Source organism: Nesoenas mayeri, assembly GCF_963082525.1.
Source record: "Nesoenas mayeri genome assembly, chromosome: 4".
NCBI classification, from domain to species: Eukaryota; Metazoa; Chordata; class Aves; order Columbiformes; family Columbidae; genus Nesoenas; species Nesoenas mayeri.
In genome coordinates this window covers 48,706,530-48,719,316 of record NC_137540.1, presented here as the reverse complement: position 1 = coordinate 48,719,316, position 12,787 = coordinate 48,706,530, and the positions used below count along the sequence as shown (strand labels likewise).

Here is a 12,787-nt window from a genome sequence, read left to right as displayed (position 1 = left end):
GTGGAAATCACATGCATTTGCATTTTCTGCCAAGGTTATGGCCTAACCAAGGTCATTTTTTTAATGCATCTTTTCTTTCGAAAATATTTTAAAGGCTTCTGAAGGAACAGGACAGACAGATTAAAAATTGTGTGGTAGTTTTATGAAATCATTCTCTACCTAGAAATACTATTTTTCTGGCTCTTATTGTCAATGTGAGTTTGCTCTGATGTGTACTGATAGCTTTGTTTCACTCACAAATGTTACATGACAGCCAACATAATTTTCAGAGATTGCCAAACTATGACCAGCGAATCTTTTGTGAGTTATTGAATGATGTGACAATAAAAGGCCTGAAATGCAGAAGTTTCTGATGCACTTCCGTTAACTATGGTTGCGTTTCCTACGGAACTGTCATCACCGTCTTGTGCATTATACACTTCAGAGTCATAAAACAATCATCTGCTCAGAATGTTTCTTTTTGATCCTCACTGGCATTCCAAAGAGGATCTGTTTGAGGAAGCAGATTTTGAAACTAAATTTCATACCACTCCATAATACTAAAATCAGTGGACTGAACAAAGATGCTGACTTGAAAGCTTGTCACAATGTACACAAAAGCAAGAGTCACTAACGTTCATGCCGAGGCCCTTTCCCTACAAATGGTGTAACAGATTAAGAACCAGAAACATCTGCTTTTAACCTTGGATTTTGCTGCTGCTTTGTCTCATCTGATGGCTGTAATGATAATCACATGGTCACTCGGAGGAAGCAAGGGGAGCAAAGGCCCTTTCCTGTCATAGCTGCTGACCGTTCCTGTTACTTCCAGTGTGACACCACCAGCACTGATACAGTTGTGTGTTGTGTTCGTGTACCTCACAGCAGCCACGCAAGCAGGAGGGAGGTTCACCACTAAGTGGTACCAGGTGGTAGTATTCCTTTTGTAGCAGCCAACGCTGACACTCACCTAACATGACTGTGGAACTATCTAAAGTCACTGATAACTTATTTACATTTAAAACTACTAGTTAGCTTTCTAGTTTGAAGTGGCAGATAACCCAGTATGTCTGAAATGAAATGCATCTACTAGTTATCTCGTTGAATCTGCAAAAGATAAGTTTTTACAATAGTATCTACCAGTAGGTGTCTACTAATACTGCAGCTGTATCCTACTGGGGGGAAAAAAAATGGCTAATGTTAATTGTTTTTCTTAGGTATCTGTGTTCTGAGTGTTAAGTGAACTGTTTCTGTCTCACTTCCGTTTATGCATCCTGATGCTATAAACCATATCAGCTGTATATAACTGAATCTTCGTTAGCACAGTGAGATTGCTTTTTTTTTTTTTATTTTGTGATGAGTCACTGGAAAAATAACAGTAAACAGTAATACAATGCAGTTTGATTCACTACTCATAATAAAAAATGTTGAATCAGAAGTGTGGTCTCTTCATTCACTCATGTAGCATTGCATACCTACATTTGTATCATAAACTACTTCGTTAAGGATATACTTATTTTTGTTAGGAAGGAACAACTAATCCACTTGTCAGTATTCTCAAATAGTGGGAAGATTATCCTTGGCACTGGAGAAAATTCTTGAAGACCTGTCGAACGAGTGGAACTATTAGTCAATGCGTTCAGGGCCAAATCCCAATTTTATATCACCAGGCACATCATAGACTTTGGGTCACCCTTTTTAAAGGGGGGAGCTGAGAAAGTATTTAGCAGAGTTCCACTACAGTCATTTCACTGAGAATTTAATGAGTATTTTGTACCTATGCTGGATAAAAGGAGGAAGAAAGTATGGCTTTGAGCCCACCAGCTAATATCCTCCTTTTCCCATTCCATTTAAGCAGAGTTTATATGAAATTGAGAATCCAGACTCTCTTTGTCAATGACAACCATCTCTATGTACCTAAAGGCAAGTATGGCTTTCATTCACTACGTGCATTTTCTTCCACAAATCAAAACCAAAGAATGTACAAGTGAAACAAAAACGGACTGGAAAAGTGTACGTGAGCTATTTTTTGTCAGAACAGATGATATGCATTAACGTTTTCTCAAGTAATATGTGGTTTCATCACATCACTGCTTTTTGTATTGGTGTCTTCATGAGCAGAAATATTTTGCACTGCCAGTGTCATTATGTTCGTAATGCTCTTTTGGGGGTTTTCTTTTAAGTCAGTTTCTATTGCTCCAACTTCTGCTAGTTTCCATTCGAGCTCTGTAAAAACAAATTACGATTTACTCTGATAATTGCAATAAATTCTCGCTTAAGAGGAAAAGGACTTTTATTACAAAGACTGGACTCCATCTCAACAGCAACAAAAACCAGAATCATCCTTGTGACAACTCAGCTTTATCTCAGTAAAATATCTAACCATGAAACTGCAAAATATCCATGGCTAGTCAACATTCTTACTAGAGAATTAGATAAATTAATTCTTTGCTTTTTGTAGTCTTTTTTCCACAAAAAAACCCACCAAACCTTTAGGTAGTGATATGTAGATTTAATGATTACAAACAGCATACTTTTTTTAATAATGTGAATTATTTAAAAATATTTCCCATACCTTCCACTTTAAGGTATATTCCCCCGCATTCAGCTATGCCAATGAACCTACCTTTTATTTTACCAGTTTTATATACAAGTATTGTGGGTAAATATCTGTCATTGTAATTCTGAATGCAGCTGTTTACAATGGCTTTGAGAAACTTGACTTCTGGGAACTTCCTGGCTAGCAGGCTGAGATGTCCATTAACCAGTAAACACATTGGGATGCTAGAAAAGAATAAGGAAGTATGATGATGTTTGCAGTATAAATGATTTGTTAAAAAGAGTTAAAAGGCTTTATTTTTTAATAAATGTACCTTTTCCTATAGTCTACTTCTACTTTAATTTGCTATAAGAATTGCACCACAAATTTTATTTAGCTTCTTCTAAGATCATTGTGATTTAAAGAGCTGCCCAAATAAAAATACGTAATAGGCACAGTCTATAACATGTCAGTAAAGCTCCCAGATGCTTCAAGCATTATGCCTCAGTTTTGTTTTCTACTCTAAAAAACAGGGAGTTTTGTTCCACTCCAGGCAATTAACCTTTTAGAAGTTAAGATCTTAGTTGTAACTGACTGAAGTTCAAGAACCTGATTCAGTCTGTGGATCCTCAACAAGTCCCAGCAGCAGCCTCTCCTTCTTTAGGAATTTTGAGTTTCATCACAGGCTCATATTTATGCAATGAAAAAAACACAGAATTGGTTCTCCAGTAAACAAAAACAAGGAAATGCAAGAAAAAGTGCTATTTGCTTTCTTCAGATCTGTAAATTTAAATTACTGTATTTTGAACAAATTTGATTCACCTATTCCTATTGCTTCTGGAAATAATACTCAGTTCCTGACAACTGAGAAGAATGAAAGAAGGTTCCTCACAACAGGCTTAAAGAGAAGGAAAAGAGAAAGCCGATCAAAATCTAGAAAATGCATTAGACATTCCGTACCAATTCTCAGTGCTTTTGAAAAACATCTGATAGAGTTGCTAACATGCTGAACTAATCGTGGGAGTCCTTTGATGTTTGTGCTGGATCCTGTCACATCTTCTGCTACCATTAGAGAATTTATCAGGGAATGGATAAACTAACAAATTCCCTAGCTTTCCTCAGTTTTCATGACTGAGACTTTTCCTATTGGGCTTTTGATTTGTTTGAGTCAAAGGGAAAATGAAGGTAGAATAATCCTGTTAGAGCACTCCTGCTGAGGAGAGTCTGCAAAGGAACTTCCCATAGCACAGACAGTGGATATGACTTTCTCAGTGAAATTCAGAAATCTGAATGAGGCTCAGTACACGGTGATAATTATACATAGCAAAAGACATCTTTCATATAATGGAGCAAAACTCACATGATTAATTCTCATGAAGTGAATTGACAAGGAGGTCCCATGCTGTGATTCCATTGCCTCCAAACAATTGCCATTTCATTAGTCTATTGTATTTCATTTTTCTTGGTATTGCTTTTTAATTACCAGTTCAATTCTCTGTATTGAAGTATTCAACATCTTAAACAAGAAAGTAATTACCTTGTCCGATAAAGATGAATTATAACACAAACATCCTCTGGAGCATTTGTAACTTCCTTTACATACTGCTCTCCAGAAATTTCTCTTAGCTCTCCGTATTTTTGCATCCTCTGAAGACATTTCCATTCTTGCAAGCGTTGCTGCCTAATTAAAAAGTAATAATTAAGCATTTGGAACATATTAAATGCACTTTAAAATAATTTGTAGTGCATTTCTCTCTGTTATTCTAACAAATGCTTTGAGTAACACTTTAGCTCAAGGTCTTCTAACATAATTTCAGAGCTGGAAAGGCTTCCATGCTAATATTTATTCAATAAGATAACAGTAAAATACATTTTCTTTGTTTTATATTCCTCAGTATCAGATTTGTGAAACCTGAAGAAAAAAACATGTTGCACAAAGGTTTATCATTTGAGACAATGCAAGAAGAAAATCAAGCAGGTACTAATTGTTTTTCCGAAATTAGTTTTTCTGAGATTAGTTTGAGGAAGAACTACCAGTACAGACAATTTCACAAAATTTCATGAAAACTGGTGTGTAAAAACAGTAGATGGCAGTCTTCATCTATAAAAATATTTGTAAGGTAGAAAAGGCAAGTGCCTCACTCAGATTTGTTGAACTAAAAGCAGCTATTAATTTTACTAACTGAAAGCCACTATATAAGTGGCTTTATCAAAAAAGATTAAATAATACATGTGCAATGTTATTATACTCTAGCAACAATGTATTATAATTTAGGTTTGCAGCTTCCACAGTTATGTGAATTATTATTTTCCTATGAGAATGCAAGATTAAATACACTGTGTTTGCACTAGAATTATTTTAGTCATTTTAACAATGCAAAAGCAGTAATTACAGGTAGAATCTAGACAGAAGAAATATTTTTATCATATGAGCATTTTTATTCTGTGTAAATTGCATGTCTCATTTTTTGTAGTTACAGTACAAAGCTCTGCAAAACTCAGCAGAGTACTTTGTAAAATACCTAGAAAAATATACATGTGAATGTCCAGTATAGCTAAAATTATTAAATCTCCATACAAGCTGCGAAATTTTTCTGAACTTCAGTTCATGAAACATATTGCCTCTGCGTGGTGTTGTGTGTGATTGGTGTACTATTAAACAGCTGAATAAGGTTGTGCCACAGTTATGCCTCAGAACTGTATATGGTATATCATGGAATTACACAATCACAGCATAGCTGAGGTTGGAAGGGACCTCTGGAGGTCATCTGGTCCAACCCCCTGCTCATGCAGGGTCAGCCTTGAGCAGGCTGCCCAGGACCAGTATAGGTTGGGAAATTACATATTAGAGAGCAGTGTAGGGGAAAGGGACCTGGGGGTCCTGGTGGACAGCAGGATGACCATGAGCCAGCACTGTGCCCTTGTGGCCAGGAAGGCCAATGGCATCTTGGGATATATTAGAAGGAGGTGGTTAGTAGATCGAGAGAGGTCCTCCTTCCCCTCTACTCTGCCCTGGTGAGACCACATCTGGAATATTGTGTCCAGTTCTGGGCCCCTCAGTTCAAGAAGGACAGGGAACTGCTGGAGAGGGTCCAGCGTCGGGCAACAAAGATGATTAAGGGAGTGGAGCATCTCCCTTATGAAGAAAGGCTGAGGGAGCTGGGTCTCTTTAGTTTGGAGAAGAGGAGACTGAGGGGTGACCTTATTAATGTTTATAAATATATAAAGGGTGAGTGCCATGAGGATGGAGCCAGGCTCTTCTCGGTGGCAAACAGTGATAGGACAAGGGGTAATGGGATCAAACTGGAACACAAGAGGTTCCACTTAAATTTGAGAAAAAACTTCTTCTCAGTGAGGGTGCCAGAGCACTGGAACAGGCTGCCCAGGGAGGCTGTGGAGTCTCCTTCTCTGGAGACATTCAAAACCCGCCTGGACATGTTCCTGTGCGACCTCACCTAGGCGTTCCTGCTCCGGCAGGGGGATTGGACTGGATTATCTTTTGACGTCCCTTCCAATCCCAAACATACTGTGATACTGTGACCATGTCCAGACAGCTTCAGAACATCTCCAAGAATGGAAACTCAACCACCTCACTGGGCAACCTGTGCCAGCGCTCAGTCACCCTCACAGTGAAAAAGTGTTTCCTGATGTTCAGAGGGAACCTCCTGTATTTCAGTCTGTGTCCATCGCCCTTGGTCCTGTCGCTGCGCACCAATGAAAACACTCTAGCTCTGTCTGCTTTGTACCTTCCATTCAAATATTTATAGACACTGTGTCTTACTATACCTGTACATTTCAATAGCTTTCCTATCAGCTTCATCAAAGTCATCTTCAGCTTCCTTCAGTTCTTCAAGATTCATCCTTTCATATGGTTTCACTACAAACAACAAACAAAAAATTAGTCACCTTTTGTACTCCAAAGTGTCTACAAACATTTTAAATGTATGAAAAGTATTACAAAGACATGGAGCTAATGAAAGAAAAAGATGTACTAATTTCAGAAATCAGTCAACTTTAGCATAACTCTGCATAAGAGAAAGAAAAAAATCAATTTATTTAACTGTAATTGTATGAGAAAACACAGAAATGCAGGAGTAGATCACTATTAATTTTTCAGAACATGAATCTTGCTTATACTGACTGATTCCTTTATGAAATTATGAAAATTAATTATCCATACATGTTACATGCCATAATGTTTGTCACTAACTGTGTTGTATGTTTAATTCAGTATCCTTTTTAAAATAACTGAATAATTTAAATAAAAATATAATTATTGTACAATGTCTAAGTTACAAGAAGCATTATTGAAAATACCTCCACTTTTCAAATTTTCTTATACTAATGGCATACATTTTTAATTTTACTTGCCTTCTGCTTCTTTCTGGGAGGGTAAAACCATTTCTGCAGTTTCATCTTTTAGTTTTTCTTTTGGAGGAAGAATTCCAAAATGTCTCAGTACCTCATTCCATTCAGTATCTTCATTTGGATCCTGTTTTAGTGTTATGAAACAAAACTAAATCAGCAAATCAGCCTTCTGTGTCCCTTTTTGAACCAAAACCAGCCCTTTTTCACTTTGACATATATTAAGGAAACCATTACTTAGATGCTACAATACCTTCATGGACCATTCTCTACCAGGAATTTTTATTTGCCATTTTTCACTTCTGAACAGGAAACAGCAAGAAAATAAGAGAGAAAGAAAACTCAAAAGGTAAGCATAGAGAAATAACCAGTCTCCAAAATATCAGCTAAAAATCATCTAAAAGATATATGGAAACCTATTTCAGAAACCCCAAAGTATTCTGGTTATTTAAACACAGTTACAGAACCAAACCTTTATACAGGCAAGATTTTTTAATCAGTATTTTTATGTTACTACTAAGAATATGGTATTGACATTGTGAATAAACATGTAAAAGCATGCCTAGAATCAGAAGAAAAAGACCTTTTTATTTTAAATGAGTGATTAATATGTTAACATAAGCTACTTCATACATCATGTTTATAACACAGGAGTTCTGTAGGTGTAAAGTCTACATTTGTAGTAATTTTAATTAAATGGTTAAGATAAAGGAACTGCATGCTAGTTACAAGACTGCATCCTACTGAAATTATCACATTAAAATAATCTGTTTATTGTAACTGGACTGCTGTTGAAATGGTAGTATAGCAACACATTAGGAGGCCTCGAATATGGATTAGAAGTAGTAAAGCAGATTTTAAAACAGGTTGTTAATCAAAAATGTGGTATTTTGGTCCTGAAATACAATGACTTGTTTGAAAACCTCCATAAAGAAGTATTTGTATAAATACATAGCTATCAGAAATGTTTAGTGATATTCATCATTCCATAATAATGCAGCATCAAATGAACAAAAAGTACATTACAAAAATTTTATCTGAGGAAACATTGAGGACTTTCATTGGATAACTACCATGCCCATGAATACTACATTGGCCTTTCCAGCTGACAGCTGCCTCATTTTTATTTGACAAGGCTCTTGTACAGAGTTTAGCATGAGTATAATGAAACAAATTCTAATGAAGATCAAATGCTACACACACCCCAAACAATTTCACAAAGGTAAAATAATTGCTTTACATTTTAAATGAGAACATACTTGGGAAATCCACAAAGAGAGTAAACAGAATCATGCTCTTGCTCACAGGAAATTTAAGTTGTCTTGTGTTTGGAATAAGACTCTTAACCTCTGCCAGTGTCTTCGGGCTTGAGTGAGGGAGCGAGACGCTGCAGGGTTTGGAGTGGAAAGGCAATGGTTGCAGCAGTTTCTGCAACCGTCTGGCAGGCACGGGTACTGCTACCAATAGTCTCTCTGACTTTGCAAACGTCTAGTGCCTTATTGCTGAGGCAAAGAGGAGACTTCATACCTGAATACTTTAATTGATGCCTTCTGCAAAGATCCAATATCCATATTTTGGACTAGAAATGACAACTCCATTGTAGTTAGCTAGTTATAATATTTGGAAAATAATTTTCTGTAACATTCCACCTCTAAGAACATGGTTATTTCATCAGCAAGTCTTTCCAATAGTCTAGCAAACTTACTTTATCCACATATGAAAATATAGACAACTAATTAAAAATAAGTGATGTTTTCTCCTTCTTTGAAAAGTAATTGATATAATCCATTGGAAAAAAATAAAACAGAAGGTCTGTATATAATCTAATGAATTAGATAGTCACTAGTAGGAAAAACCCAAATGAACATTTTGCCATAGTGTAATTCCTCAGGGTTTATTTACATTAAAAAATCTTACAGACATTCTTACTGCAAGTTTTCAACACTTCACCAAAGCAGAATTTTGGCTTACGTACAGCCAGGATATAAAAAAATCCACAGAACTAGGAGTACTACTCTGCCAAGGAGTAGTTTTCGTGAACACAAGTGATACCCCTGCACTTCAGCCTCCACACAGGTGCTTTACTGTATGATTTCCTAACTTAAGTCGAGACCAGATTTCTCCACTTCACAGAATCCAAATCCTTCTCCATAGCAGAATGGCTATAATGACAAGGCATTAAAAAACATAATAAAAATCATCATCATAACTGGGCAAATAATTTCAAAACCATGCAACAAAAAGGACTAGTGAAACAGAATTGGAATGCAGGTAACTTAGAAGATAAGCCCTGACCAGTTTTTGCCAGGAGAGATTTTGACATTTTGTGATTTTCTGTAAATTTAGGTCCTACATCAAATGTGAATTCTTGTCTTGAAGAGAAGATCGGAAGCTAGCAAACCTTTAACAATTTTTTTAAAAATTGAGTTAAATTCATGTGTGAAAAGTTAGTGTTAAGTGATTAGTTCAAGGTTGCAGTAATATGTGCAGATGAAATAAATGAAAACATGCATCAAAAGCTTCAGAAGATATTTGATGGTAAATGTGCAAAGGAGCCAAGCAACAGCAAAAGTGATCCAATGTAAACTGGTCTCAACATATGAAGCTAGACTACTGAAGTAGTATTATTCTACTAGCAAACCACAATCCCAAACCAAAAAACTCTTAACCGTTCTCACCGCTGCCAGTGATGTTAGTTACCACCGGCTTTGCCAGGGCTGATGCACAGATCGAGTCTGGGAACGCACAGGCTGGAAACTTCAATCCTTAAGTGTAAATAACACTTCCGGTAAATTTAATTTGCAGTTCTCATTTTTTGGCATACAACATGAAACAAATTCTTGATTATGTTTTTAAAATACGCTACACCTACAATTGTCCATCTGTCAAAGTGGAGTATTTTATTATTCTTACAGGACAGTAGTGAAATAAATAACTTACGCTTTTTCTATGGATAAACAACGTTTAATCCAATTCCTTAATTGTATTCTTTAAACATGTGTTTATTAGAGCATAAGCAAAACAGCTCTGGGTGTGCGGGGGATTCACTCCACCCAACACGCACACTTTTAACAATAAGAAGTGTGCTTAAATACAGTATGGTATTACATATTCATAATGACCCCAGAAACGCCTATACATATTCATGACTTTTCCCACTTTTTATTAAAATGAGTCTCAGATAAGCATTTACATATTCCCCTCCTTGACCCTCCTCTGTTGTGCCTGCGCAATGTCACTTGGTGAATTTGAGGAAGGGTCTTTAGGGGTCTTTGGATGAAGACTGCTTCAGCTTCGTCACAGTGGACTTTTTACCTTTGGCTCATTAGGAGGAACTGGCTGGAACCCAAGCTACCAAACCGACTGCAACCAGACTGGCGCCCCCTTTTTGCTGTAAATCTTGGCTATCTTGTCTCCTCAAGGTGGCAGCTGGTGCTGTAAAACTTCTTATCTTGGCATTTAATGAAGTCCTGCTTTTTTTAGCACAATTAGTTACATACAGCTCTAAACTAGATATTAATAATGTGGTTTAAAATGTTAGCTTGTTAGTAGGCCCTTATTATATAGTTGCTTAACCCTTAAAATGTTAGTTCCCTCTATCAATATAACTTCCTAAACAAGTTTCATAACTTTTTACATAGAACTTAACCACCTTTTCCAAGTTCAGAATCCGTGCCTCGTTTGGTTATACCTGTAAACATTAAACATCTTAGCACGAATCACAACTGCATTTTTCACAGTAGTAATGGTTAATTCTTAACCCTTAGAAACTCCAGGTTTCCTCATGTACTCTCACAAGAAAACCCACATAAACTGCTCTCCCACCTGCTGCTTCATGGAACCCCGCAGGGGCTGGGAAGGCTAGGCAGGGCTGGGGCAGTGGCACTGGCTCTCTCTGCCGAGCGAGTCCTCTCGGGTGGCCGGCTGTGCCCCTGCCCTCCCCACCACCTCTCCTTCCTTCTCTCCTTGCCTGGGCAAGCAGCACAACATGGCCCTCGCAGCCTCCCCCATTGCCCCAGCTCCCTCATCACTCTGAGCCGCTGCCCCACCAGGACAGCTCAGAGCTGCATGGCTCCCCCTGGGGCCAAGGGCTGTCCTCACAGGGACCCTGACCCGTGGGTGGCAGGACAGCAGTGGCCATTGGGATGGGGTGAGCCCACCCACACCAGCTGTAACAGCGGTGGCTGGTGGTCGTTGGGTACTGCTGACAAAACCGATCCATTTAGAACCAGAAAACAAACAAAAAAAAACCCAAATCCAAAAAGGCAGACAATGAAATATGGGGCACTTTCAGTCCGGGTGGCTCCAGGCGGCAGTTTGGCACTGGACGTGGCTGAAGGTGGCCACCTCACTTCCCACCTTGCCCGCAGCCCCGGTCTGCTTGTCCCGCTGCCCACTGGAGTGGAAGCTGCTGGTGGTGCAGTGTAAGGCAGGGGGGGCTGGAAAACTTAAACCAATAACCTAATTTAATGCAATTTAATACAATCTAATAACTGTTTTTTGGCAGAAGGCCACATGTCAGTTCTGACGAGAAGTCACATAAAACCAGATCCTCAGTTCGCAAATGATTGCACCAGATTGACTGGAGACACAGCAAACTGTGGAGTGAAAACAAGTGGGTAAGAAGAGGAACAGGACTTTGTAAGCCAGTTTCCACCTCCAAGACCATCTGTTCTCTTAGCTACCTTCTGAAGTTCAGGTGCTTATCCAAGTTTGTGGAAGCAGGACTAGTAACACTGAGCTCAGCTCAAACCATGAGCAGCCCATACAATGTTAAAAACAATAATCCCAATCTGCACTGAATGATCAGTTAGTTACTTTCAACATAAATACAACTTCAACATCATATCTTAACACAACCCTGGTGTGAAAACAAACTTGAAGAGAGAAGCCAGGAAAATTGCAAAGCTAACTTGTTCTTTTGAGTGGAATTTTTTTAATTCTACATCAAAACCACTGGAGTTCTCAAATGGATCCTAATTCTGGAAGAAGGTGAATAACACAAGTATTTTTCTGAATGAGAGCCATACTGCATTAAGCCACTCTATTTTAGTTGAATTAAGTAAAAATATTTATTCAAAACATGCATCTTATTCAATTTCCTTTAGGTAACCAGACAGAGATTCTAATTTTTTTCAGCCAATGAAACACTATTAACCTTAAGGCTTATCAAGGACTACCAACTCCTTTATCATCAATATAGTTCTGTAGACCACCTGCAGAGCACTTATCTTGACCCTGCAGATTGGCAGAAGTCCACAGGCTACAGTGAAGGAAGTACAGGGGCAGAGAACATCATTTTGAAAAGCAAACCACACCTTTTGTTTGGCCTGCCTAGATAAGCTGTGATTTTAAAGACCGCACAAACCACTTGCAATATATTCTGAAGAAACACAGTAGTCTACATGACAAACATTCTCATTAAAACAACTCTCTGACTGAGTGCCTTTATTTATAAGGGAAAATAAATGTACATAACAACATTGTTAGAGGCAATGTCTGTTGCATGCATACATACTGACTTTTTTAAAGTTGCATCACACACAGTTGTAAACATAACACTAGGAAACAACAAATTTTAATATAATCAACAAAGTAAAGGAACATTTGAATCCTTAACAGGATCTAATTTAAGAACATTTACATTCTACTGATTTTTAATTGTACATTAGAAACAAATAATTTTCGTAAGGAAAACCGTATGTCCGTGTACTCAGCATTCTTGCAGCATTAATGCTAAGTCAGGAGTCTAAAATCCTGAAAAATAAGAAAAAGCTTTAGCTGTTGGTAAGATATAACACTACATACTTAAAACATCATAGGGATGTAAGATGTATTAGAAAACAGCATTATAACATTGGCATAGGGAAACTTTTTCATATCACTTCAAAGAGTTGAAGGATTTGA

The 12,787-nt window shown here is 37.7% G+C and overlaps 1 protein-coding gene across 1 annotated transcript; it reads right to left on the bottom strand.

Annotated features, from left to right (window-relative positions):
- Positions 1–2,038: 2,038 nt before the first annotated feature.
- PDCL2 (phosducin like 2) lies at positions 2,039–8,478 on the bottom strand (the record flags this gene model as incomplete). Its single annotated transcript, XM_080343852.1, has 7 exons — positions 2,039–2,202; positions 2,552–2,760; positions 4,053–4,196; positions 6,302–6,392; positions 6,887–7,007; positions 7,134–7,182; positions 8,408–8,478. The coding sequence occupies 7 exons, from the start codon at positions 8,476–8,478 to the stop codon at positions 2,039–2,041; spliced, it is 849 nt and encodes a 282-aa protein (XP_080199978.1).
- Positions 8,479–12,787: the final 4,309 nt, after the last annotated feature.